This window comes from Lolium rigidum, chromosome 2 (assembly GCF_022539505.1).
Source record: "Lolium rigidum isolate FL_2022 chromosome 2, APGP_CSIRO_Lrig_0.1, whole genome shotgun sequence".
NCBI classification, from domain to species: domain Eukaryota; kingdom Viridiplantae; phylum Streptophyta; class Magnoliopsida; order Poales; family Poaceae; genus Lolium; species Lolium rigidum.
In genome coordinates, this window is record NC_061509.1 from 287480819 (window position 1) to 287507711 (window position 26893).

General features: G+C 44.7%; 4 protein-coding genes across 5 annotated transcripts; 3 read left to right on the top strand and 1 right to left on the bottom strand.

Moving 5' to 3' along the window:
- The first annotated feature begins 522 nt into the window (after positions 1-522).
- Positions 523-5462, top strand: LOC124689042 (DEAD-box ATP-dependent RNA helicase 1-like). Its single transcript, XM_047222649.1, has 10 exons — positions 523-662; positions 1123-1357; positions 1492-1746; positions 2258-2409; positions 2511-2688; positions 2825-3012; positions 3282-3486; positions 3921-4026; positions 4157-4320; positions 5141-5462. The coding sequence occupies exons 1-9, from the start codon at positions 523-525 to the stop codon at positions 4261-4263; spliced, it is 1566 nt and encodes a 521-aa protein (XP_047078605.1). The 3' UTR covers positions 4264-4320; positions 5141-5462.
- A 5416-nt stretch (positions 5463-10878) lies between these two features.
- On the top strand, positions 10879-15812 carry LOC124689043 (DEAD-box ATP-dependent RNA helicase 1-like). Of its 2 annotated transcripts, none has more exons than XR_006998695.1 (10): positions 10879-11018; positions 11491-11725; positions 11860-12114; positions 12677-12828; positions 12929-13106; positions 13245-13432; positions 13701-13905; positions 14341-14446; positions 14552-14715; positions 15522-15812. XR_006998695.1 is itself a non-coding variant. In XM_047222650.1 (10 exons), the coding sequence occupies exons 1-9, from the start codon at positions 10879-10881 to the stop codon at positions 14656-14658; spliced, it is 1566 nt and encodes a 521-aa protein (XP_047078606.1). In that variant the 3' UTR covers positions 14659-14701; positions 15522-15812. The 2 variants fall into 2 exon arrangements, 1 of the variants encoding a protein (XP_047078606.1); XM_047222650.1 differs by having other exon boundaries at positions 14552-14701.
- A 1333-nt stretch (positions 15813-17145) lies between these two features.
- LOC124689044 (pyruvate dehydrogenase E1 component subunit alpha-3, chloroplastic-like) lies at positions 17146-20518 on the top strand. The gene is made up of 3 exons (XM_047222651.1): positions 17146-17346; positions 17898-18684; positions 19961-20518. The coding sequence occupies exons 1-3, from the start codon at positions 17146-17148 to the stop codon at positions 20236-20238; spliced, it is 1266 nt and encodes a 421-aa protein (XP_047078607.1). The 3' UTR covers positions 20239-20518.
- Positions 20519-20952: 434 nt separating this feature from the next.
- Positions 20953-25384, bottom strand: LOC124689045 (bHLH transcription factor RHL1-like). Its single transcript, XM_047222652.1, has 6 exons — positions 25022-25384; positions 24808-24927; positions 24470-24535; positions 22569-22634; positions 22374-22442; positions 20953-21401 (listed from the first exon to the last, which is right to left on the bottom strand). Exons 1-6 carry the CDS (start codon positions 25382-25384, stop codon positions 21069-21071), a joined length of 1017 nt encoding a protein of 338 aa, XP_047078608.1. The 3' UTR covers positions 20953-21068.
- Positions 25385-26893: the final 1509 nt, after the last annotated feature.

The window sequence follows — 26893 nt, forward strand, 5'->3', positions numbered from 1 at the left end:
TGAAATTTGTCTACCATGATTTTTTCTGAAATTGTGTGTTGCTGATGTGTAATTGCGTACCGCTAGTGCGAATTCTACCACATGGAAGTTGCCTACAACACCGACAAGTGTTGTAGGTAACTTATGAACGGTGAAAAACAACTAGTATAGCGAATTTGCATAGGAGCTTTCGATCTAGCAACAAAACTTCCCAAAAATTCTGAACTTGTTGAGCTCTTGAAATTTTGTCAAAACCATTCTATGCTTTCGCTACTTTTTTCGGAAAAAAGAAATATAAGAAAAAGGCTTAAAAAAAAAGAGCGACACCCTTCCTGGCCGGCCTTGGGTTCACCGTACAACATGTTAGGCCGTACGGCCCATCTTGCGGCCCACTGCCTAGCCCGCCATCATCAGCACTTCGTTCCGGTCCGCGCCCTAACACGCCGTCACGCCGCCGCTTTTCCTTTCCTCCCTACCGCTCCTCCTCCTCGCCGGCGCAGGCTGCGGCGCCTGCTCCTCCCTGGCTGCCCGCTTCCGCTCTTAATGGTCGCCATGAAGAGCAAGGAGCAGGAAGACGAGGTGCCCACGGACCGCGTGCCGCACCTGCCGTGGATGCGGCACCCCGTCGACATCGACTCCTTCTCCGGCTACCCCGTCACGACCCTCCCCCGTCTCGACCCAAGGTACCACCATTACTCCCTCGGTTCGTGCTTTCTTGCACTCTTAGAACAGCGATTCACTGCTTCAGTTCTGATTTAGCTGTTGTTGATAGGCTACGGAGGAGGAGTTACAGTGCGAATTCTTGTTTCTTTGTACATACCATCGTGAGCTATGCAGTATTTTCGTCCTGTTAAGTCCGGCCTGCTGAGTTTCTAATGCTGAACTCCGCGATTTTCTAACAATGGAGCTGTTGCGCTTCACTTGAATAGCTTGCGCTCCTAGCGTTGAGCCTGGTCGTCACCCTACCCAGTAGAGGCTCTGTTAGCATTCATTTTGTTCACTCCAATCTGAACTAGTTGTTTCACTTGCTTTACATGTTCAATCTGGTAAAGCTACAAAAGTATTGTTACTGCGTGTACTTTTTACCCTGCAAACATCTTAGTAAGAGCATGCAACTGATGGCTGTCTAATATTCTGATGCAGATTGGCAGCGGCAGTGCAGAGAATAGGAATCGAATCCTTCTTCCCAGTTCAGGTAGCGACATGGCTGGAAACGGTTGGGCCCGGTGCTTTCCAGAGGGATATCTGTATCAACTCCCCGACTGGATCCGGCAAGACCCTTGCTTATGCCTTGCCTATTGTGCAAATGCTCTCCACTCGGAAAGTAAGGTGCTTGCGTGCCTTGGTCGTGCTACCTACACGGGATTTAGCATTGCAGGTTTGTGCGGTTTCTTTTGGACCTTCTAGAAACGTATATCTGATAGCCCATATCGTTAACAGCTATGATAGTGATTTATCCATTTCATACTCTTCAGCTGACATTAACATGTGGAAGTGTTCATCCTGTTTCAGGTTAAAGAGGTTTTTGATGCTATTGCTCCTGCGGTGGGATTGACAGTAGCTTCAGCAGTTGGTCAATCTTCCATAGCGGATGAAATTTCAGTTCTTATCCGCAAGTCCAAACAAGGGCTTTACCCAACTCTTGATGAAGAATTTGTGGAAATGGAACCACAGACTCAGGTTGATATATTGGTGGCTACTCCTGGAAGATTGATGGATCATATTAACATGACAAAAGGTTTTAGTCTCGAGCATCTTCAGTACCTGGTAAGCTTAACATCAACAATTTATATGTCCTCTTTGCACATGCCTTTCTTCGTACAATGAACAGCTGAGTTCAGATGTGATAAGATATGTACTGTTAGTGCATACTACAATGTACATTTTTTAAGAAGAAACTACTGATATTGTTTCACTTAGATTCTGGCAATGGCTTTTGACCAAAGCGCATATGATTTACTTTAGCTGGCCTGTATCCATTATCCGGTAGCAGCAATGTGTGATTATCCTGGTGCATTTAGAGCTGACCAATTAATTGCTTTCCAGATTCACTTTGTTTAGACCCTTGCTATGGATATATGTTTGCCACTAGTTGCTGCTTACAACATAATTTAGCATATGCTGCTTGTGTGGTTTTCAGTATTGTTGTGTTGATAGGACCATCAGCTTGTATAATTTGTCTATCTAGGCTGGCATATGATGATACTAGTGATACCGTTTTGATTATATTTTGAATCTTATTAATGCCTCACACTTAGTTTTGAACTTCGGATTTCAGGTTGTTGATGAGACGGATAGAATGTTAAGGGAGGCATATCAGTCCTGGTTGCCAACAGTTATCCAATTTACCCGCTCCACCAATCAAGATCATCACCAGCTTGACACTGCTGGAAAAACTCTACTACATCCATTCACTACCATTAGAAGATCGTAAGCCTTACTCTACCAGATTTACCGCTCATATTATTCTTGCCCACTTTACTGCTTTATACTTCAGTTGAGAACTCTGTTTTTCTATGCTATTGCATTAGGGGTGTTGAGCGAGGATTTAAAGGTAAATGCTTTCCAAGACTGGCGAAGATAGTTTGTTCTGCTACACTGACTCAAGATCCTAGCAAACTTTCTCAACTTGAGTTGCATCATCCCTTGCTGTTGAATAGTGGGAAGAAGCGTTACAGAATTCCTACAAAGCTGGAGTCATACAAGCTGGTATATCTCCATCTTTGTGCAGCAGCTTAGTGGTTATTTCTGTTTTCAATGCTGATGCCACACATCAAAGGAGTAAAGGGTATTGGGAATTGTGCTGCGCTTTCTTATTCATGTTGCTGCTCTGCTGCTATTGCAGGTCTGCACATCAAACTTAAAACCACTGTGTCTCATTGTTCTTCTCCAAGAGTTGCGTGGGGAGAAGTGCTTGGTTTTTACGTCATCTGTAGAATCAAGCAATAGACTAAGCACTTTACTCGGATTTTTCGAAGACTTGCCCTTTAAGTTTAGTGAATTTTCACGTTTGCAGCGTGAATCTGCTCGAAGGTAAATCGCTCATATATGTTTCCTGTTGTAAATCAGAGTTCATTTTCATGTAGTTGATTGCAAACAGCGACGGTAGTAACAAACTGCAAATAACCAATATCTTTGGCCATGTATATCTTATACATGTTTTATGGATCATATTTGTTTAGCGCATGTAATTCTGAACCTGAGGACGCTACAAGAATTGAAAATTTAGCTTCTGTTGATGGTAGTATGTGATAATGATATGTTGTCTTACCTTGTGATATTAACACTACTCTCTGCTGCAGGAAGACATTGGCAGCCTTCAAGGAAGGGGAAATAGATGTTCTCATCGGCACAGATATAATGGCTCGAGGAATACATATCGATGGTTTAAAATATGTTATCAACTATGATATGCCACCGTATGTGAAAACGTACATCCACCGAGCAGGTCGTACTGCTAGGGCGGGCGAATCTGGTTCTTGCTTCACATTTTTAAGGAAACATGAGGTAATGCATTGTTTAATAGTAACACTATTTGGCATCTGGTACTATGCTTGCAACTGGTTGATTGATTCACACACCATGATAATGTACATGGCATGATTATTTGTGTAAAGAAGATGCCGAACAAAAACCAATCTCATCCCTGTACTGTGCGGGTTAGACACATGCACAGCAAGTTAAGCATTTTTTTATGCGACATGATTTTCTGTAAATAACTGTTATGCCCTTGTAGAAAACAATTCAGACTTCCTAATTTGGGTTAGGACCTATGAGTATATTAATGTTGAATTCTTCGGATATATGTTTTGGTGTTAAAACATATGTTTCTACCACCAGATGTTTAACTAAGCATGGTCTGAGAAATTGTCCAGCTTCAATTGGATTAATCTCAATGTATTTTTTTTCTTACTTGGGTTGATGAGTCAAATGTTGCGTAGGTCAAAACTTTCGACAAAATGCTCAAGAAGGCAGATGATTCTAGCTGCAGCCTTCGTTCACTACCCGAGGAATCAATAGAAAGCCTTCGCCCAACTTTTTCCATTGGTAAGATAATAGTCATATTTTTTTGAGATCTAACCGTCATATTTTAATCAGATTATATTGTTGCACCATTACCCATATGATTGGTGTTTTATTCATTCTATTTTTTTTCTGCTTCCTCGGTTCTTAACAGCTCTAAAGAAACTGGAAGAATCTCTACAACCAGAAGCATCAAAGAAATCCAACTCAGGAGATAAAGTGCCAGTTGGTTCTAAAAGAAAGAGAACCAAGCAGACGTGAAGTAACAGATCAGTTGAAGTTCAAAAAATTCACCATAACATTGGTAATATAGATTCGGTGAGCTCTACTCTAAACATGGCAAACAACTTCTTGTTCTATTTGCTTCTCTATATGTACCTCTATCAGCCCAATTGATCGGCACTCCATGATCCAACCAGTAGCAACAACTAACATGATAAGCTGTGTGGTTTGAACTTTGAAGTGGTTTTTAACTGATTTAGTGTGAACTTTGTATTGATAAATCTGGTTCATGATACATTGAGAATCATAGTTGGATGGAACCGGGCAATAGGAAGTTACAGTTAAGTCAAAGGTTCTAACAAAGCAAACTCCAATTCTCTAATAGAGTTATCCACATTGGTGACTAATTGGGCTTAGAGTAATTAGGCCAGGCCTTGATTCTGCTGTCTAACTTTTGAATTTAACCAAAATCGTAGATCAGTTTTCTGCTTCATGATTTGTATATAAGTCACCATGTCAGCACATCATGTCTCTCTGAACATTCACATTTTAGCCATTGTACTCTCCACTGTCAAATGTGATGCCCATTTTTTTGAGTTTTGATGAACTAGAAATCAGCGATGCTGAGAGTTTGAACAGTTTGACTAGGCAGTGTGTTCTACCTATTGACTAAAACTGCTACATATCACTCCGGCACAATTGCCATCATATCAAACTGTCCAATTTCCTTGAGATTCAAGGAAAGATCTTGAGTTTATCTTCTCTGTTAACATGGTTCAGTAATCTTAAAGTGGGTGTAGCAATATAGTCGTAATTGCAACGCAGCCATATTCTTCCAGTACCTTTTTTTTGTAGAAGTCAGCATCATTTGTTTATTATATATTTCTTATGTTTCTATTCCACCCATCTCCTTCAGGAAATTTGTACCCCGAAAATTCTGAAGGCTCCATCCATCATTGGCATCCAAACCAAAAGGGTCTAGCTTGTTGTACCTGTTAATCCATTGGTCATGGCTGCAATACGCTGCTCACTTTCGTGCTCGGTACAGTGAATTACTACTAATGTTTTCACTAGGGAAAGTATTATCCTTCCCATCTGTGGTGTCAATCCACCACTGTGCTTATAAGTTGGCACTCTTCCCCGCAACTGTATAAGCCGATGTAACATTTTTCCAGTTATGCTTACACTTGAAGTGTTTTTTTTTGGAAATACACTTGAAATGCTTGTTTCTACCTTTACTGTGAGATAGTTTGTCAATATATGTACTTAGTATTTTATACTTCTATTTCGTTCCATTCTTTCATTTGTGAGAATGCACCCTTATCAAAAGTAACACTTCTACTAATTACCATCTTTCTAGTTTTGAGATACCACATTTTTTAAAATTGCACTAGGCTTATAACCAAGATAAATGCATTTAACAGCTCTATACTCCGATTTCTCATTATTAACATGAGCATAAGAAAAGTAAACAGGACAACCAAATATTTTCAAATCTGTAGGGTCATCTGGACCATACCTTATTAGATGTATTCTTGTGAATAGCCAACTTAGGTCAGCAATTTGTTAAGTGACAAGCAGTGGAAGTTTCCAGCCTAGAAACACTTGCATAAAGATTCAAACTCTCCAAAACAGAATTCGAACCCATTATAGCTGCACAGCTTCTTGATATGTTTTCTCGATCATACATATCAGCAAATACCGCTGGTTGGATGAATGTCCAGTGACACAAGATGTTCATATCTGGCACTCAAGCTTGTGATCTTCTGCATTTTCTATCAATAGCTGTACACATGGATCTTCACCTCCTGTTGCATCCACAAACCATTGTTTTTGTGGGATAAGTTATACGCAAGTAACAGCTGCAGTGATGATACATCCATACAGTCAAATCAATTTGTTATTTTAGTATTGTATACCACATTGCAATAGTTTAGAAGAATTCACTTTTCTCTGGAGTGTGGACAAATGCTAATTCAGTAGCAGTCCGATCACTGTACGATGACTTATCCAAGCCAAGATGCAATCTAGAAGACGGTAGCAACGAGGGGGTATCGAGTCTCACCCTTGAAGAGATTCCAAAGCCTACAAGATGAGGCTCTTGTTGCTGCGGTAGACGATCACTTGCCGCTTGCAAAAGCGCGTAGAAGATCTTGATCACGATCGGTTCCGGCGCCACGAACGGGCAAGCACCTCCGTACTCGGTCACACGTTCGGTTGTTGATGAAGACGACGTCCACCTCCCCGTTCCAGCGGGCAGCGGAAGTAGTAGCTCCTCTTGAATCCGACAAAGACGACGGCGTGGTGTCGGTGGCGGTGTAGAAGTCCGGCGGAGCTTCGCTAAGCTACGCGGGAAATATGAAGTGGAGGAGCAAAGCTAGGGTTTGGGAGGGGGTGGCCGGCCACTCAAGGGGGCGGCCAAGCTATGGTCTTGGGGTGGCCGGCCCCCTCCCTTGGCCCCTCATTATATAGGTGGATCCCAAGTGTTGGTGTCCAAGTCTTCGAATAAGACCCGAAACCAAAACCTTCCATAGGAGGGGGCAAACCTAGCCCAACTAGGACTCCCACCCAAAGGTGGGATTCCCACCTCCCATGTGGGGGTGGCCGGCTCCCTATGGTGGAGTCCACTTGGGACTCCACCCCCACTAGGGCTGGCCGGCCATGGAGGTGGAGTCCCTTGTGGACTCCACCTTCCTTGGTGGTTTCTTCCGGACTTTTCTAGAACCTTCTAGAACCTTCCATAGAACCTTCCGCGACATTTTATTTCACATAAAATGACATCCTATATATGAATCTTATTCTCCGACCATTCCGAACTCCTCGTGATGTCCGGATCTCATCCGGACTCCGAACAAATATTCGAACTCCATTCCATAATTCAAGAACTACCATTTCAACATCCAACTTTAAGTGTGTCACCCTACTGGCTCGAGAACTATGCGGACATGGTTGAGTACTCACTCCGACCAATAACCAATAGCGGGATCCGGAGATCCATAATGGCTCCCACATATTCAACGATGACTTTAGTGATCGAATGAACCATACACATATATTACCAATTCCCTTTGTCTCGCGATATTTTACTTGTCCGAGGTTTGATCTTCGGTATCACTCTATACCTTGTTCAACCTCGTCTCCCGACAAGTACTCTTTACTCGTACCGTGGTATGTGGTCTCTTATGAACTCATTCATATGCTTGCAAGACATTAGACGACATTCCACCGAGAGGGCCCGCAGTATATCTATCCGTCATCGGGATGGACAAATCCCACCGTTGATCCATATGCCTCAACTCATACTTTCCGGATACTTAATCCCACCTTTATAGCCACCCATTTACGCAAGTGGTGTTTGGTGTAATCAAAGTACCTTTCCGGTATAAGTGATTTACATGATCTCATGGTCATAAGGACTAGGTAACTATGTATCGAAAGCTTATAGCAAATAACTTAATGACGAGATCTTATGCTACGCTTAATTGGGTGTGTCCATTATATCATTCACACAATGACATAACCTTGTTATTAATAACATCCAATGTTCATGATTATGAAACTAATCATCCATTAATCAACAAGCTAGTTTAAGAGGCATACTAGGGACTTCTTGTTTGTCTACATATCACACATGTACTAATGTTTCGGTTAATACAATTCTAGCATGATATATAAACATTTATCATAAACATAAAGATATAAATAATAACCAATTTATTATTGCCTCTAGGGCATATCTCCTTCACATCCCTCCACATGTATCAGGGTTTCGGAGAATCTGCTAAGTTTATCGCCCGAATGTTAGGAAGGTCACACCGGGAAGATATTTTTGCACCATTACACTTTCCACCACACTTTCACACATATCATAGGTTCACATGCAAGTTCTGGTAGGATTCTGGTGCTCCGGTGGTCATTCTCCCCACTCCTCCCCTCAAAACAGCGGTATGTGTGCCCCGGCAGGTCCACCCCCTAGATTTCTCCGCGCGAGGTTCCACCAATGTACTTTTTCATTGTTTTAGGTTTGTTTAGGATATATACACATGGAAAACCAAGCTTGGGACCCTTTGGCACATGCTAGCCTCCGGTATACCCGCAGCCATTATCCCATGAGCCACCCTTTTCGGTAACTTGTTCTTCAAGATAATCTTCAAAAGTGGGCATACCAAAGTTCCCATCCAATGCCGGTGATAAGCAGATATCATCCATCGCGTTGTCTTCAACAAGGTAGTCCACATGCGGTATGTGTACACGAGATGTGCAAGAGGAGGGTGACTGGCATGCACTACGAGGCACATGTTCAGTGCGTTCGCAACTATCACGCTGACCGCAAAGCTTGGATGTCTAAGGAGGATGCTCGTGACACGCTCATGGCACCGTGGCAGTACCTGCAGGTACTTGCAGTTATGTGTTATTGATTTCTTTATCGCCATGTAGTTTATTTTACCATAATGGGTCTATCTTATGTATGTAGAACCCTCCTCAGTATGTCGGCAGCGACAAAGCGTGATTTCTGGTGATGGTCATGTGGTGGACATGCCCCCATTCCTCAAGAAGCACAAGGAGGGCAAGTAGAAGAGGGCAGAGATGCGAGGTGGATCACATATCCTAGGCATCATCCCCCTCTCTCTTCACATGCAGGCCGAGGTGAGCAAATGGTTCCTTCATTCTTTGAATTCATGTTATATATTGTTAACTCCGCAAGGGTGTCCCACTTCACTTAATTACATGTTCTCTTTTGTAGGAAGTCAAGACAGGAGAGAAGCCGAACGTATTTAGCTTCATTCGAAAGATGAAGACCAGGAAGACGCCGCATCCTCAGACGGGCTCCACGTGGGTCAACGAGCAAGCCGAGACCCAGTGTACGGCGTATGTCCCGAAGTACAAGGAGAAGCACGGCGAGACCTCCCAGCCAGAGGTCGAGGAATTCAACGTTGAGGTTGCGGTGCTTGCGGGAGAAGGCATGAAGCATGGCCGCCTATGGCTTAGTGACGGATGCGTCCACCCAAACGATAGTTCCAACTCTCCGCCAGATCCGTCGTGGTCGTCAGATCGGCCAGCCTCAGGTAGAGACCCGGCCACGGGCTTCGGATCTAGATGTCGAGCGGTTACGGGTATGTTCTTCATCGGTCCTCTACGTTTATTTACATGCTTTCCATTGCAATGTTAATGACATCGCGGCAACACAACGTAGGTGGAGATGACAGCACGGGAATAGGAGGCCCAACAGCAGCAGGCGCAGCTGGAGCAGCAACTTAGGGAGTACCAACAGATGCAGCAGCAGATGCATACGATGAGCTGGATGATGAGCCAATTCGCTCTATCTCCATAGGGGAGTCAGCAACTTGCTACTCCTCCTCTCGCCTTCTCGTGGGTAAGTGGTTAACTTAATATCTCCATCTTATTTTCTCTTGTCTTATTGACTAATCATGACATCAGATGCAGCCGTCGCCGCAGATGATGCCGAACATGCCGCTCATCTAGGCACCGCCCACTCAGAGCCCGGTGACACCTATCACCGTCAACAACACTGACATCATCCGGAACTGATCCTAGGTGAGTTCTCTTACACTTGTGTCCAACGCGCTTCTAGGTTGTAGAATGCCATGACACTTGTCCCGAAACTTGATTTTTAGCCACGACATGCCACTTGTAGACTTTCAACTTGAAAATTTAGCCATTCCATGCCACCATGTTCAATTAAATATCATTATGCAAGTTTTAGCCATTACATGCCACCATGTTTAATTCCATGTCAATATGCAAATTTTAGCCATCGCTTGTTGAAAATGTAGCCATGCAATTAGACTTGTAGAAATTGTACCAAAATCATAACTTTTCTTTTCATGCCATTAGAATTGTACCAATTGAAAATGTAGCCATGCCATGCTAATACTTGTTGAAAATGTACCAATGTCATGTTTTTTCCTTTTCACCTTGTAGGAGAAGGACAAAGCAATGGAGAAGGACAAGGTTGATGCCATGAGATGCATGTTATGGAATATGTAATGGACCTTATGTATTTGTGGTGTGGTTGAATTATTTGTGGTGTGGTTGAAATGAATATATATGTATATCTCATATTTTGAAATGCAGGGAATAATCAAAAAATAAAAATAACAGGAAATACATCAGGGTCTTTGCCGTGTGTGCGTATGCACACGTCAAAGGACATTTGGTCACTTTGTCGTGCGCATACACACGACAAAGGGGCCACGTGGCGACAACCTATGTTCCTGGCAAGCTTGCTTGTGTGCCTGGCGGGTTCTTTGCCGTGCGGGTGGACCAATGGCACACGGCAAAGACTGTTTGACGTGTGACGCCGCACGGTAGAGGTGCAACTCACGACCCAGAGCTTCAGCACACGGCAGAGTTCCAGTGCACGGCATCGCGAGAGACGCACGGCAGCGTCACGCCGCACGACAAAGTTGGAGGGCGCCCTGGGTTCAGCGTACAACATGTCAGGCCGTACGGCCCATCTTGCGGCCCGGTAGAGGCAGCCCATTGCCTAGCCCGCCATCATCAGCACTCTGTTCCGGTCCGCGCCCTAACACGCCGTCACGCCGCCGCCTTTCCTCGCTCCCTATCGCTGCTCCTCCTCGCCGGCGCAGGCTCCGGCGCCTTCTCCTCCCTGGCTGCCCGGTTCCGCGCGTGATGGTCGCCATGAAGAGCAAGGAACCCTCGGATGAGGTGCCCTCGGACCGCGTGCCGCACCTGCCGTGGATGCGGCACCCCGTCGACATCGACTCCTTCTCCGGCTACCCCGTCACGACCCTCCCCCGTCTCGACCCAAGGTACCACCATTACTCCCTCGGTTCGTGCTTTCTTGCACTCTTAGAACAGCGATTCACTGCTTCAGTTCTGATTTAGCTGTTGTTGATAGGCTACGGAGGAGGAGTTACAGTGCGAATTCTTGTTTCTTTGTACATACCATCGTGAGCTATGCAGTATTTTCGTTCTGTTAAGTCCGGCCTGCTGAGTTTCTAATGCTGAACTCCGCGATTTTCGAACAATGGTGGAGCTGTTGCGCTTCACTTGAATAGCTTGCGCTCCTAGCGTTGAGCCTGGTCGTCACCCTACCCAGTAGAGGCTCTGTTAGCATTCATTTTGTTCACTCCAATCTGAACTAGTTGTTTCACTTGCTTTACATGTTCAAACTGGCCTCTTCTGTAAAGCTACAAAAGTATTATTACTGCGTGCACCTTTTACTCTGCAAACATCTTAGTAAGAGCATGCAACTGATGGCTGTGTGATTCTCTGTTGCAGATTGGCTGCGGCAGTGCAGAGAATAGGAATCGAATCCTTTTTCCCAGTTCAGGTAGCGACATGGCTAGAAACAGTTGGCCCTGGTGCTTTCCAGAGGGATATCTGTATCAACTCCCCGACTGGATCCGGCAAGACCCTTGCTTATGCCTTGCCTATTGTGCAAATGCTCTCCACTCGGAAAGTAAGGTGCTTGCGTGCCTTGGTCGTGCTACCTACACGGGATTTAGCATTGCAGGTTTGTGCGGTTTCTTTTGGACCTTCTAGAAACGTATATCTGATAGCCCATATCGTTAACAGCTATGATAGTGACTTATCCATTTCATACTCTTCAGCTGACATTAACATGTGGAAGTGTTCATCCTGTTTCAGGTTAAAGAGGTTTTTGATGCTATTGCTCCTGCTGTGGGATTGACAGTTGCTTCAGCTGTTGGTCAATCGTCCATAGCGGATGAAATTTCACTTCTTATCAGGAAGTCCAAGCAAGGGCTTTACCCAACTCTTGATGAAGAATTTGTGGAAATGGAACCACAGACTCAGGTTGATATATTGGTGGCTACTCCTGGAAGATTGATGGATCATATTAACATGACAAAAGGTTTTAGTCTGGAGCATCTTCAGTACCTGGTAAGCTTAACATCAACAATTTATATGTCCTCTTTGCACCTTCGTACAATGAACAGCTGAGTTCAGATGTGAATATATACTATTAGTGTTACAATGTTCTGTGGAATGATCGACTGTAGTATTGTTTGTGTGTGCATACTACCATGTCCTTTTTTTAAGGAGAAACTACTGATATTTTTTTCACTTAATTATTCTGGCAATGGGTTTTGATCAAGGCACACATGATTTACTTTAGCTGTCCTGTATCCATTATCCAATAGCAGCAACGTGTGATTATTCTGGTGCATTTAGAGCTGACCAATTGTTTTCCAGATTCACTTCTTGTTTAGACCCTTGCTATGGATATATTTTGAAGTCATACAAGTGTTGCCACTAGTTGCTGCTTACAACATAATTTAGCATGTGCTGCTTGTGTGGTTTTCAGTATTTTTGTGTTGATAGGCCCATCAGCTTGTATTATTTGTCTATCTAGGCTGGCATATGATGATATTAGTGATACTGTTTTGATTATCTTTTGAATCTTATTAGTGCCTCACACTTAGTTTTGAACTTCGGATTTCAGGTTGTTGATGAGACGGATAGAATGTTAAGAGAGGCATATCAGTCCTGGTTGCCAACAGTTATCCAGTTTACCCGCTCCACCAATCAAGATCATCTCCGGCTTGACACTGCTGGAAAAACTCTACTACATCCATTCACTACCATTAGAAGATCGTAAGCCTTACTCTACCAGATTTACCGCTCATATTATTCTTGCCCACTTACTGCTTTATACTTCAGTTGAGAACTCTGTTTTTCTATGCTATTGCATTAGGGGTGTTGAGCGAGGATTTAAAGGTAAATGCTTTCCAAGACTGGTGAAGATAGTTTGTTCTGCTACACTGACTCAAGATCCTAGCAAACTTTCTCAACTTGAGTTGCATCATCCCTTGCTGTTGAATAGTGGGAAGAAGCGTTACAGAATTCCTACAAAGCTGGAGTCATACAAGCTGGTATATCTCCATCTTTGTGCAGCGGCTTAGTGGTTATTTCCGTTTTCAATGCGGATGCCTAACACATCAAAGGAGTAAAGGGTATTGGGAATTGTGCTGCGCTTTCTTATTCATGTTGCTGCTCTGCTGCTATTGCAGGTCTGCACATCAAACTTAAAGCCACTGTGTCTCATTGTTCTTCTCCAAGAGTTGCGTGGGGAGAAGTGCTTGGTTTTTACTTCATCTGTAGAATCAAGCAATAGACTAAGCACTTTACTCGGATTTTTCGAAGACTTGCCCTTTAAGTTTAGTGAATTTTCACGTTTGCAGCGTGAATCTGCTCGAAGGTAAATTACTATATATGTTTCCTGTTGTAAATCAGAGTTCATTTTCATGTAGTTGATTGCAAACAGTGACGGTAATAAGAAACTGCAAATAACCAATATCTTTGGCCATGTATATCTTATACATGGTTTATGGATCATATTTGTTTAGTGCATGTAATTCTGAACCTGAGGAAGCTACAAGAATTGAAAATTTCGCTTCTGTTGATGGTAGTATGTGGTAATGATATATTGTCTTACCTTGTGATATTAAAACTACTCTCTGCTGCAGGAAGACATTGGCAGCCTTCAAGGAAGGGGAAATAGATGTTCTCATCGGCACAGATATAATGGCTCGAGGAATACATATCGATGGTTTAAAATATGTTATCAACTATGATATGCCACCGTATGTGAAAACGTACATCCACCGAGCAGGTCGTACTGCTAGGGCAGGCGAATCTGGTTCTTGCTTCACGCTTTTAAGGAAACATGAGGTAATGCATTGTTTAACAGTAACACTATTTGGCATCTGGTACTATGCTTGCACTGGTTGATTGATTCACACACTATGATTATGTACATGGCATGATTATTTGTGTAAAGAAGATGCAGAACAAAAACAAATCTCATCCCTGTACCGTGCGGGTTAGACACATGCACAGCAAGTTAAGCATTTTTTTTGATGCTACATGATTTTCTGTAAATAACTGTTATGCTCTTGTAGAAAACAATTGAGACATCCTAATTTGGGTTAGGACCTATGAGTATATTAATGTTGAATTCTTCGGATATATGTTTTGGTATTAAAACATATGTTTCTACTACCAGATGTTTAACTAAGCATGGTCTGAGAAATTGGCCTGCTTCAATTGGATTAATCTCAATGTAATTTTTTTCTTACTTGGGTTGATGAGTCAAATCTTGTGTAGGTCAAAACTTTCGACAAAATGCTCAAGAAGGCGGATGATTCTAGCTGCAGCCTTCGTTCACTACCCGAGGAATCAATAGAAAGCCTTCGCCCAACTTTTTCCATTGGTAAGATAATAGTCATATTTTAATCAGATTATGTTGTTGCACCATTACCCATACGATTGGTGTTTTATTCATTCTATATTTTTCTGCTTTCTCGGTTCTTAACAGCTCTAAAGAAACTGGAAGAATCTCTACAACCAGAAGCATCAAAGAAATCCAACTCAGGAGATAAAGTGCCAGGTGGTTCTAAAAGAAAGAGAACCAAGCAGACGTGAAGTAACAGATCAGTTGAAGTTCAAAAAATTCACCATAACATTGGTAATATAGATTCGGTGAGCTCTACTCTAAACATGGCAACCAACTTCTTGTTCTATTTGCTTCTCTATATGTACCTCTATCAGCCCAATTGATCGGCACTCCATGATCCAACCAGTAGCAACAACTAACATGATACGCCGTGTGGTTTGAAGTGGTTTATAACTGATTTAGTGTGAACTTTGTATTGATAAATCTGGTTCATGATACATTGAGAATCATAGTTGGATGGAACCGGGCAAGAGGAAGTTAAGTCAAAGGTTCTAACAAAGCAAACTCCAATTCTCTAATAGAGTTATCCACATTGGTGACTAATTGGGCTTAGAGTAATTAGGCTAGGCCTTGATTCTGCTGTCTAACTTTTGAATTTAACCAAAATCATAGATCAGTTTTCTGCTTCATGATTTGTATTTAAGTCACCATGTCAGCACATCATGTGTCTCTGAACTTTCACATTTTACCCATTGTACTCTCCACTGTCAAATTTGATGCCCATTTTTTTGAGTTTTGATGAACTAGAAATCAGCAATGCTGAGAGTTTGAACAGTTTGACTAGGCAATGTGTTCTACCTATTGACTAAAATGCTACATATCACTCCAGCACAATTGCCATCATATCAAACTATCCAATTTCCTTGAGATTCAAGTGAAGACCTTGAGTTTATCTTCTCTGTTACCAGGTTCAGTAATCTTAAAGTGGGTGTAGCAAAATAGTCGTAATTGCAACGAAGCCATATTCTTCCAGTACTTTTTTTTGGGTAGAAGTCAGCATCATTTGTTTATTATATATTTCTTATGTTTCTATTCCACTCATCCCCTTCAGGAAATTTGTACCCAGAAAATTCTGAAGGCTCCATCCATCATTGGCATCCAAACCAAAAGGGTCTAGCTTGTTGTACCTGTTAATCCATTGGTCATGGCTGCAATACGCCGCTCACTTTCGTGTTCGGTACAGTGAATTACTCCTAATGTTTTCACTAGGGACAGTATTATCCTTACCATCTGTGGTGTCAATCCACCACTGTGCTTATAAGTTGACACTCTTCCCCGCAATTGTATAAGCCGATGTAACATTTTTCCAGTTATGCTTACACTTGGAAGTGTGTTTTTTTTTTGGAAATACACTTGAAATGCTTGTTTCCACTTTACTGTGAGATAGTTTGTCAATATATCTACTTAGTCTTTTATACTTCTATTTTGTTCCATTCTTTCCCTAAGTCAACAAAACCAAGATAAATGCACTTAAGTTATTACGAAAGTCAACAAAACCAAGTCTGGGGAGAAAATTTACTTCACAAAAGAGTGGACTGAAGGAGCTTGATCGTACGCACATCATCTTCAGTTGGACATGCACATTCCCATCCTCTCTCCCTCCTTCGTCGCTTCAGAAAAATATTCATCTTTGTTCAGCACGACTGAACCGGCAGCAAGCGAGTACATATATCCCGTGATTTGGAACTGAAATTCACCTACTTCCAAAGGACATTCAGCATGATTTGCCTTGTTGTGGTGCACCCAAAAAATAACGACGGGAAACAGATTATGCGCTACTGTAGCTCATCGACATCTTGGAGGTGGTCGCCAGAAATCTCCATGGTCTTTCGGCGTACTTAAAGTTGGTTCTCGAGTTGAAGAATGGGTGACTATTATTTGAAAATTTTCATTTGAATTGCCTGCTTTAGATGACCATGTCACTTTCCAAAACTAGGACGACATCTCCAAAACCCAGCATGATTTTCTTTTCTTGTCGTTGGTTGGCGTGCTCTAAGAGGTAGTGGTGGGTAGGGTTGAAAATGAAACGGAAACGGAGGGAAATATGCTTTATCGTTTTTGTTTCCCTCTATCTTCTCAGAATCGAAAATGGAATCGAAATCCCCGAAATGAATATGGAAATGGAAATCATCCGATATGAATACGGAACGAATACGTTACGAAAACGGATTATTGACACAACTCAATGCAGCATAATACCTTAATTTGTAGACCGAAAGACACACATAAAGAAAAATACAATAAGACAAGATATATCACTTAATTTTGACAAGCGGCAATTCAATATAAAGTAAAACACGTAGTTTAACGGTTGCATACACACGCAATTATATAGATTATATAGAGTGATTAATGTTAGAGTAATTAGTGGATTTGATAGGTGGATCATGCCGCTGCATTAGCACTTTTACAAATTGTTGCAACATGATTTTTCATCCAGTGAACAATGTCAATTCCCTTGCATATATTTTCTTGGCGGCGTGGTTGGACAGTTGTGTTGGATGAACAAGCCACAACAAGAGAACCGTGCTGACAGCCGCCAGCAAGCATTGCATAGTGTGGGGTTCGGCCGAGGCGGACCCTCCCAAGTCCCCAAAATCTCTACTTCCTCGTTCCGTCCGCCGCATTGCGTCGCGCTCGCGCACCACCGGAGCCGACCAGCAGCAGCAGAGGAGATGGCGGCCGCGTCCTTCACCGCCGCCAAGTTTCTGGCGCCGGTGGCCGGGAGATCCGGTGGCGACAGGCCAGCGCCCTTCCTCCCCGCGCCGTCCTCCGCGAGGCCGCTCCGCCGCACCAGGCCGGCGCAGCGCCTCCTGGCTGTCTCCTCCGACGTGCTCGCCGGGAACAAGGCCGCGCCCGCCGCCGCCGCGCAGCCGGTGAGACGCCTCTCTACCCCTGGACGAACCGATCTCGCAGGGCACACGCTGCCCCAGCGTAAAAAAAATACGATCTTGCGCCTCTTTTACCGTTTCACGAGTGGATCCTCAGTGCCGCTGGTTGTAGATTCGTGAGGTAGTCTAGATTTACTGCAGGATTGCAGTAACTTAATTCCGATTGGAAGCTTACACAATTTTGTTTTATTCTCAAAGATTGGGCAGTAGTTCCCCTACTCATATGCTAGCCAGTTGCCTCATAAATCTTGTAGTACTCAGAATTCTCCTCTAATTTGAGCATTGAAAAGCCCTACCCATATACTACCAGTTTCCTCATAAATCTTGTAGTACTGATAATTCTCCTCTAATTTGAGCATTGAAAAGTTAAATTTCAAAAAAAAAGAGCATTGAAAAGTTCACTCTAGGATTTGAAAGTGCTGCAGAAGTTCTCTGTCTACTATCCTCTCATCTGCTTGTTAGCAAATGCAATGTACTTGCTGTGCTTGTATATGAACTGTTAAATATCTTAATTCATACTGTCTCACTCTATGCAGGCAGTGACACGGGAAGAGGCACTAGAGCTGTACGAGGACATGGTCCTTGGCCGTAACTTTGAGGACATGTGCGCGCAAATGTACTACCGCGGCAAGATGTTTGGTTTTGTCCATCTCTACAACGGGCAGGAAGCTGTTTCCACCGGATTCATCAAGCTGCTCAACCAGCCTGACTGTGTCGTCAGTACGTACCGTGACCATGTCCACGCTCTGTCCAAGGGTGTCCCAGCCCGTTCCGTCATGGCCGAGCTCTTTGGCAAGGCCACTGGCTGTTGCCGTGGACAGGGCGGGTCCATGCACATGTTCTCTGAACCCCACAACGTCCTCGGAGGTTTCGCCTTCATTGGAGAGGGCATCCCCGTCGCCACTGGTGCTGCCTTTGCTGCCAAGTACCGCCATGAGGTGCTCAAGCAGTCTAGCCCTGACGGGCTTGATGTCACGCTTGCGTTCTTTGGAGATGGTACCGCTAACAATGGCCAGTTCTTTGAGTGCCTGAACATGGCTCAGCTGTGGAAGCTTCCTATTGTGTTTGTTGTGGAGAACAACCTTTGGGCCATCGGGATGTCGCACATTAGGGCTACTTCAGATCCTGAGATCTGGAAGAAGGGCCCAGCTTTTGGAATGCCTGGGGTACATGTTGATGGGATGGATGTCCTCAAGGTCAGGGAGGTGGCAAAGGAGGCAATTGACAGGGCAAGGAGAGGTGAAGGACCAACTCTAGTAGAATGTGAAACTTACCGGTTCAGAGGCCATTCTCTTGCTGATCCAGATGAGCTCAGGAGGCCTGGTAAGATTACCTTCCTATTTATAGTTTTCTTTCACTTTTACTTTTGCAAGTAGTAGCACTGCTTGCTAGTTCTCTGGGAGAACTGTAGAAATTTAAAATGCAAGAAAAATATTTTTACCATGATGCTTATGTCATTATTTTTAAACTAGCCTGGTATCTAAGTTGACATAATGTGCACTAGATTATGAGTAATATATCACATACACTGATGCAAGTTGTCTTTAGTGTTCAGTGCCATCATAAACTAAGAGCTGCACAGGGCCTATATTATCATGAGCTGGATCTATGATCTATCTAACACGTCTCAACAAGTAACACTAAGATGTCAACAGCACCTACTAGGATAATGCCACGTATAGGATTTACTTAGCAATTTTACCTTATCGTGTGAATATAGGCTTTTTCACTTGGCTGATGAGATGGTCATTAACGATGATTTTATTTGATAAAAAATGTTGTAGTTAGATAATGCCGTAGACCAATCTGGTTTGAGAGTACAGTTTTGTCGTGCCAATTAAAATACTGAGCGAAATACTTCTTTTGTTCTATGCATCATCACAGTCATCTTATCTCACATGCCAACATCCTAAATGTTAGTCCCTCCAGCCCAAATTAATTGTATATGTGGCTGCGTGAATTAATTTGGGCCAGAGGGAGTAATAAGTCTGAAGGAAAATAGCAGGCATATGGAAAAGCATGTCCTGCTGTCCTGGACTTCTATCTTTCTGCACTACACTGCGACTTGATCACAAGTTTGCCCCTGTGATAATGTACCACTTGATGAGCTGTAACATAGTTTTTGGAGTATCTTCTTGTCATAGGATGTCATGACTTTGAAATGGACCCACCAGGTGTTTCCACAACTAGTTGATAAATCATACGAACTTTACATAAGCCAGTCATAATCTTTTGCCTGATGTTATATTGCCTTCTTAAGGGCTGTGTCATTTTTGCTCTACTAGTGACTGTATCAGAGGGATTATAGGTCATAATGGTGGAACCCAAATAGTTATCTAAGCTTGGTTGTTCTTACATGACCTAGACCCTGAAATTACTTTGATTTTCAACCAGACACCAGACTATGATATTTTTCATGATCTGTGTATCTATTATGAAAAAGATCACTCTCTACAAATCTTGACATCTGACTATTGTATTCAGTGCATATCTGCCTCCATGTTCTGTTTTTTATTGCACTGTATTGTTTCCTGAATTATAAGGCATCCTCTTTCTTTGCTAGTTTGCTGACTCCACCTTGTGCTGGTCTCGTCCGCAGATGAGAAATCCCATTACGCCGCAAGGGACCCCATCATGTCCTTGAAGAAGTACATCATCGAGCAGAGCCTCGCCTCCGAGGCGGAGCTGAAGAGCATTGAGAAGAGGATTGATGACGTTGTGGAGGAGGCTGTGGATTTCGCCGACGCGAGCCCTCTCCCCCCACGGAGCCAGCTGCTTGAGAACGTGTTCGCTGACCCCAAGGGCTTTGGCATCGGCCCCGATGGCAAGTACCGGTGCGAGGACCCCAAGTTCACCCAGGGCACGGCCCAGGTCTAGGCTGATCCCCCCTGTACATCCGAGTTTTCACTGCATCTCTTTTGTTGGTAACGAGCAGTGAAAGATGCTCTTCATTTACTTCACCGAAGTGGGTGCATCGCCTGTCATGATCCTTAAATATGTTCAGTGTATGAAGTTATTTATTTGTGCACACGTATTCTTCTCTTATCGTTTTGATTGTTTTGAGCCACACATTACAACTTGATTCTCAAGATACTGTTCAGTGCATCTCTAAAGATAATTTAACTTAGTCACTGCCTGAACGCAATCATTGGTGGAATGTCATCGTTGTCAATTTTCTTCATGAATTTCAGTAAACGCTCTATAATTAAGTTATCTTGTTTGTAAAGCGCTTAAAACAGCATATCCTCTCTCTGGGTTCTCACATTATCTTTCAGTTTGTTGACCAACTTTGCATTTGTACCATCTAAGGACAACTTTGCATTTGTACCATTTCTAGTATCCTGAAAACTTTGATATTTTCAACTTAGAATATGATCAGGCCCCCCTTGGACCAATAATTTTGATTCCTCTTTACTTCTATCCAACAAGGGAACGACAGTTCCCAGACAAGTTTGATATAATCAAGCTAAGGCTAGAGTTTAGATAGAAGCTCGATCATGACCCCAAAAGGAGAAACATATATTAGGAAAGCTATTACACATAAGAAAAGAAAATGTAACAAAAGATTACATGATTAAACATCATTTCTTATGAACAAACAGTAAGGAGAAGAGAAAGAAGCAGCAGCTAACGATCCCACCCCTAGAAGACAACCTTCTGAATACTGAATCCTTTGAGAAGTGCCCGGAAAGAATGGACGTCCGATTTCACTGTCTACCACCATTCTTGATGGTCAGGGAGTCATCAGCAGCCGTACCGTTCACCAGATGAGGTGATGCAGGGCTACCACCTTCAGGTAGGGGTCTGATAGGGTGGATGCTCGAGCGGAGTGACGATGAGGTCGTGGAGGAGATGACCGAGGCAAGGGAGATTGGCATCAGACAGAGCCCCTTGCCCTGCAGGTACTGCATCGCAATTCCCATGTCCTCCTCCATCAACCTTGCTACTTGCTGCTCCGTCGCTTGCAAGGTGCTGCCACCATTGTCGTCGGTGGCATTGTCGTCTCCACTGCTGCTGGTCCCATTTCCATTTCCGTTGCCCTGCAAGTTGGACAAATTTTAGTATAGTGGCAATTTAGCAGACGACTCAAGAAAGAAAATCTGGTGGGTGTTTGTCAAATATGGGTTGACCTGTAGTAGCTGGGGTGTGTTCAAGAGTTGGAATTGTCCTTTGTGATCAAACTACTAGTAGGAGCTACAGCTTAAATGCTTGATTAGTAGTTTGGTACATTGTGTTCACTTTTCAGGCGTGTTTTCCTCCCTCATGTTCTTGAAGTAGCAAGATTCCTTTCAACCTTTTTCTTGTCGTGTTGGAACCCACTAATACTTGATAAGTTCCTTGAGCAATTTCATGGCATCCTTTCGATTTGAAGCATGCAATTTTTATAGGCATACTATTCGTTGTACTAGCGCTTTTCCGTGACTTGCAGTCCTCCAAATGCCAATGTTAGCATTTTTAATAGGATTCTATTACGTGGACTTCAAGAGGGATCGACCTTTAGACAAAAATAATCATTTTTTCATATAGTACTAAAAGTTAAATGAGCCAGAATCAACACACCAACTTTGAAGATGACATACTTATGAGTATTTGCGCCGAACCGATGGTCAAAAGGTTAGCACTTTCCGTATACACTTTGTGATCTAATGAAACGTCATTAGCGGAATTCAGGGTTTAAAAAACTTGGCCCACGCACAGGGGCGATACCAGAAAAAAAATCCTATGGATCCACCTCAAGAAGGCTCATTTTCTACAAATGAACAGCTTTTTTCCCTCTCTAATTAGTGAAGGAATGCTGATTTTGTTTGGGGTCAGCTGACCCCAGTGCTAACAAGCCAGCTCCGCCCCTGCCCACGCAGGCAAGTGATGGTGTGTGGCTTTAGGTTGTTGGTATCAATGATGTAGTTCTCTCCAGTTTTTTTTTTTCACAAATAAGTTTGCCAAAATCAGTTTAAAGAAGTGTGCCAAAATGAGTTTAAAGATATTCGCCAAAATGGAAGTTCATGTAATACCTCTGATGACATGCTAGCAACCAGAGGGGCAACTGCAGCAGCTCCGCCTAATCGGCTCATGCTGAGAACCTGCACCATTGTTAATATCGGATCAGGGATCATGATTTCCATGTTTCAAGGAGCCAACTGACTAGCAACATTCGGAAACACATTTACTGTTAGTAACCTAGGCTAGGTGTAGAGAAGTCAAATTACCTTGACTTGGAGCTGGAGGAACTTCACATAATCAATGATCTCGTCGAGCATCGTTGCCTTGTCGGTCTGCAACAAAATTCCATATTGTTATTCCAGTGGCACCGATCATTGTTCGGTCTGGTATGTATGATGGCATCTGTGTCAGCTAAGAAATGACAACTGATATAAGCTTTTATTCCGAAAGCCAGCACAAGACATTAGCTATCACTCTAGATACTCTAAACAGTGACTAAAAGTTGTGCAAAAAAATATATCACATGTGCCATTGGAAGCTTCAGAAGTATTATCGACGGCACGAGGTGGCAGAAAGAGTACTGCCCATCCGGTTCATGGAGAATCAGAGAAGCTGGACTTGAGCAGTAGACAATGCACCTGTATGTCCGGCTATAGTGTTTTGCAGCCGTCATGGAGTCCGAGCAAGTGGCATGTCTCGAAAATGAAACATGTTTGTGATATATGGAACCCCCATTTATCTCATTCTCCTCATGATGTTCAATATTCTAGGTCCAGGCAATGATCATCAAGTCCATAATTTCACCCCCACCCATCAATTTGGTGTAGGAGTAGGTGTTTATCTGTAATTGCACTAATCGATACCACCTCTGGCCTTATGGCCCAACTGGTCATGGGCAGAACATTTTTCATTCCCCTTGGCACCATGGCAGCTTCTTTTACTATTGCTTCCTGCTTTGCAGTTACCACCAACCAGTTAGAAGCTACTAAACAACTAAGCCAGATCCATCTTCCAATCGAGGTCCAACAGGTCACCTTATCCCGGCAATTAGTTAAGATGAATGAACCAACTACCATGCTTTCTCATTCCATCATGCACCAGCTATTTTAGAAATTACAGAAACGAGATAGCATCCACACGCTATACTATGAGAGCAGGTCTAACAGACCCCTTAAAAGGGCCAAACCCGTATAATAACCGCCGATATACGGGGTAGAGCTCTACCCGGTCGTCTAGCAGACCCCGTAAAATCGGCCCCCGCTTCGATTTTTGCTGTTTTCGAGTACGGGCGGGTCGTCGCCCCTTACTTGTGCGGGGCGGGAGGGGAATACAGGGCCAACCCCTCACCTTTGGCGGGCTGAAATTTCAGCTAGCAACTGCTTCTGTCCATTGGAGCCGGCGCGGCCATGGCGGGCATCCGGAGCGGGAGCGGGCGCGGCCGGCGTGCGGGCAGCCGGAGCGGGCGCGGCCGGCGGCGGCCGGGGCGGGAGCGGGCGCAGCCGGTGTGGGCGTGGCCGGCCGTGGCTCGCGCGCAGCCGTGGCGGGCGGCGGCGGCACGAGGTAGGCAGGGCGCGGGGCGGGCGGGGTGCGGGCGCGCGGGCGCGGGCGCGGCCTTGGCGGGCGGCGGCGGGCGGGGGCGGGCGGCCGTGGGCCAGCGGGGGCGCGGGGCGAGCTCCGGGCGGCGGCGGGCGCGCGGCGAGCGCGCGGGCGGGGCCTTGGCGGGCGGCGGCGGGCGGCCGTGGTCCGGCGGCAGGCGCGGCGGCGGGGGCCGGCCGGGACGGGGCGGGGCAGGGGCTGGGCAGGGGCTGTGGCTGTGGCCAGAGGAGGAAGAAGGAGAGGATGAAGAAGATGGATTTTTTTTTTTGGCATATTTGGGAATATTCCCTTTTACAGTTTAGTTATACGGGGTCTGCTAGCTTGGACGAATTTTCGGCCGGCGAAAAGTGAATACAGGGCCCTCTACTCGCGTTTTAAGGGGCGAAAATATACGGGGCCTGTTAGACATGCTCTGATAAACCAGCTTTCCTCCAGAGCAATAATGCAGGAAACATGGATGCATTTTCACCACAATTCCAGGAAAGCTTTCTTCTGCTTTGCTCAAAGAGAGTGGAAAGGCGAAAGAAAAAGGCAAAAGTGCGAGGGGGAAAGGCAGGAGGTTTTGTGTCACCTTGTTGGCGTTCGGGACCAGCTCCTGCAACGCCTTCATCCTCTCCGCTATCCTCTCCCTCCGGAGCTGCGAAAGGGCACATGAAATGGATGAGCAGTTTTACCTGATGCCAACATTTTGGACAAACAATTGCAGTAAAATTGTAACGAGTGTAACAGGTCAAAAATACCGAAACCAAAAAGTTTGAGCTAAAATGACAAATTTGCAGTGAGATTGTGAGAATGTGACAGGTGAAACTGAAGAATTATCCAGCAATGGTGGAAATCAAGAACTGTGGAACATGTAAGAAATGATAATTGGGGGAGAAGGGAAAGGTGGTGGGGAGAGTGGCGTCGTACACGTTCGGCGATGCTGTGAGGGTCCGTGGCCTGCCCCCTCCTCGCCCGCTGGCGCTGCCGCGGTGGCGCGGCCGCTCCGCCCTGCGCCGCCGGCGGTGGTGGCGCCGGCATTGATCCGGCCTTGGAATTCAGGGGAAAAAGCAGAGTTCTATTAGCGCGACTGATCAAACACGAACCTGAACCGAAACTGGACACCGAATGGTACTTGGCGCACCTGCCCGAACGGCTGCTGCGCGGCGCCATGCATTCCGGCGGCGCCGAACCCGTCGTACAGCGCCTGGCTAGCTCCCTGCAAGTCCTCCCGCGACCGGTCCGTGAACAGCGGCAGAGGCAGGAACCCGCCGGCGGCGGCGGCGCCGCCGCTGATCTGGTGGTGGCGGAGGCGGGAGGCGAGGAGCGCGGACTCGTCGAACGCTGGGTCGCCTTCGCTTCCCCCGCCGGCGGTCGGGAGATCCCAGGGGGACTTGCCGGAGCCGAGGTCGGCCCACGCCGTCGGCAGCGCGGACAGCATCTGGTCGAAGAAGTCGTCCTGTCCGCCGCCGGCGCCGCCGTGCATTTCGCGGCCTGTCGGCTGCATCGGCGAGGTGATTCTCGGCTCGCGTGGAGAGGAGCGGGGAGGAGGAGGGCGTGACTCTAGCTTACTGATGGCCGGCGAGCAAAGGTGGTGGTGGCTGAGAGCAATGTCCGGCGGCAGCTCAAAGAACAGAGCTCTTAAACAGGTTATAGTCAGAAAAAGTGCCATCAGCTCCCGCAGCACCCGATATTTTACATTTTGCTTTACTTTATACTGGCATATGGGACCATATCAGAGTGAGACATTATTTTCTTTTCCATTTTTCTTCATTATTTCACTTATTTTTTCCTCATATTTGTTTCCCCTCCCACATAAACTAGTTGAGAACCATGGCTTCCGACATCGGCTCGCTAGGGATTGCATCCCACCTCCCACACCCCCGACGTGACAGGATCTCCGCCACTGATTTTGCCGCATGCAACTCCTCTACGACAGGCAACACACGATCGTATTGTTGCATAGAAGGATGAAGATATTAGGAGAGGCTCCACCGCTCGGCCAGAATTCGATAGTCACAACATAGGGGATGGGGACAGAGATGCAATGACAAGTAGCTCAGACTACAACCCCGGCCTCAACACCAACACGCTTTCCTTCATCCACCTATGCCAAGGCGACCACTCGATAGATGTCCTTCTCGGACAAGCCCTAGCAGCGGCACAAACATTTTAGCTTCATGATCTTTTTGCTAGCAACACACAAGACCTTGTGCAATGTTTGCTTGCCAAAGACACATAAGAGACAGACCCCATCGATAAAGGATGAGGTGAGGCGTCCAATGTGTATAGGGGTGGAGGCTTTGGGTGGAGCATTGCGAAAGCGCGGCGACACCGTCAAGAGGAGAGGCCGCCACAAGTGAAACATCGGCGAGTCAAAATACATATCTAAGGGCCTACCTAAATCCCCCGAGGGAGCAAGTGTTGAGTGTTACCATTGATGGCATGTTTCATTCTTAGGATAGGAAATCTGTAGGAATAGAAAAAAATCTAGGGTTTGTGTTGTCATGCCCACCCCAATTATACAGAAATTCATATTAAGCAAAGTTTGTTTGATTCCACTACAAGAAAAGCAAAAGATTATGAAAAAGTGGTGTGAGCGGATGTTTGATTTCCTATGAAATCTACTGCAAAGAACTCCTTAGGAAAAATTCATATGGGATTCAATCCTCAAACAAACATCATAGAAAAATAATCCCTATAAGATTTAATCCTACAAACTTCTTATGCAATTCCTTTAAATCAAACAAGCCTTCACCTTTTATCGTTTGGTAATACTAGTCATCTAACACATTCCGGGCGGAAAACCGCCCAACATAGGGGTATAAGGGCCCACCTGCGAGATGCTATTCTCTTAGAGCAACCCCCTCAAACCAATTGTGCTACATTGAGTGCAAGTATATATCGTTCTATAACTATTTGTAAGGATAAAAAAGTTGTCGTTTCTAGAAAAATCAAATGTGTTGCGTATGGTGGTTTGTTGCAACTAGCATACATATGCTTTCTCTTTTTCATA

What these genes read in the sequence shown, in the direction of transcription:
- LOC124689042 (XM_047222649.1), top strand. Translation starts at nt 523, where the DNA reads ATGGTCGCCATGAAGAGCAAGGAGCAGGAAGACGAGGTGCCCACGGAC. An exon ending in CTCCCCCGTCTCGACCCAAG is followed by an intron (nt 663 to 1,122) that starts GTACCACCATTA and finishes ATTCTGATGCAG; the next exon opens with ATTGGCAGCGGCAGTGCAGA. An exon ending in TTCACTACCATTAGAAGATC is followed by an intron (nt 2,410 to 2,510) that starts GTAAGCCTTACT and finishes CTATTGCATTAG; the next exon opens with GGGTGTTGAGCGAGGATTTA.
- LOC124689043 (XM_047222650.1), top strand. Translation starts at nt 10,879, where the DNA reads ATGGTCGCCATGAAGAGCAAGGAACCCTCGGATGAGGTGCCCTCGGAC. An exon ending in TGGAGCATCTTCAGTACCTG is followed by an intron (nt 12,115 to 12,676) that starts GTAAGCTTAACA and finishes TTCGGATTTCAG; the next exon opens with GTTGTTGATGAGACGGATAG. An exon ending in TTCACTACCATTAGAAGATC is followed by an intron (nt 12,829 to 12,928) that starts GTAAGCCTTACT and finishes CTATTGCATTAG; the next exon opens with GGGTGTTGAGCGAGGATTTA.
- LOC124689044 (XM_047222651.1), top strand. Translation starts at nt 17,146, where the DNA reads ATGGCGGCCGCGTCCTTCACCGCCGCCAAGTTTCTGGCGCCGGTGGCC. An exon ending in CCGCCGCCGCCGCGCAGCCG is followed by an intron (nt 17,347 to 17,897) that starts GTGAGACGCCTC and finishes CACTCTATGCAG; the next exon opens with GCAGTGACACGGGAAGAGGC. An exon ending in AGATGAGCTCAGGAGGCCTG is followed by an intron (nt 18,685 to 19,960) that starts GTAAGATTACCT and finishes TCTCGTCCGCAG; the next exon opens with ATGAGAAATCCCATTACGCC.
- LOC124689045 (XM_047222652.1), bottom strand. Translation starts at nt 25,384, where the DNA reads ATGCAGCCGACAGGCCGCGAAATGCACGGCGGCGCCGGCGGCGGACAG. An exon ending in CGCAGCAGCCGTTCGGGCAG is followed by an intron (nt 24,928 to 25,021) that starts GTGCGCCAAGTA and finishes CTGAATTCCAAG; the next exon opens with GCCGGATCAATGCCGGCGCC. An exon ending in TCCTCCAGCTCCAAGTCAAG is followed by an intron (nt 22,443 to 22,568) that starts GTAATTTGACTT and finishes ACAATGGTGCAG; the next exon opens with GTTCTCAGCATGAGCCGATT.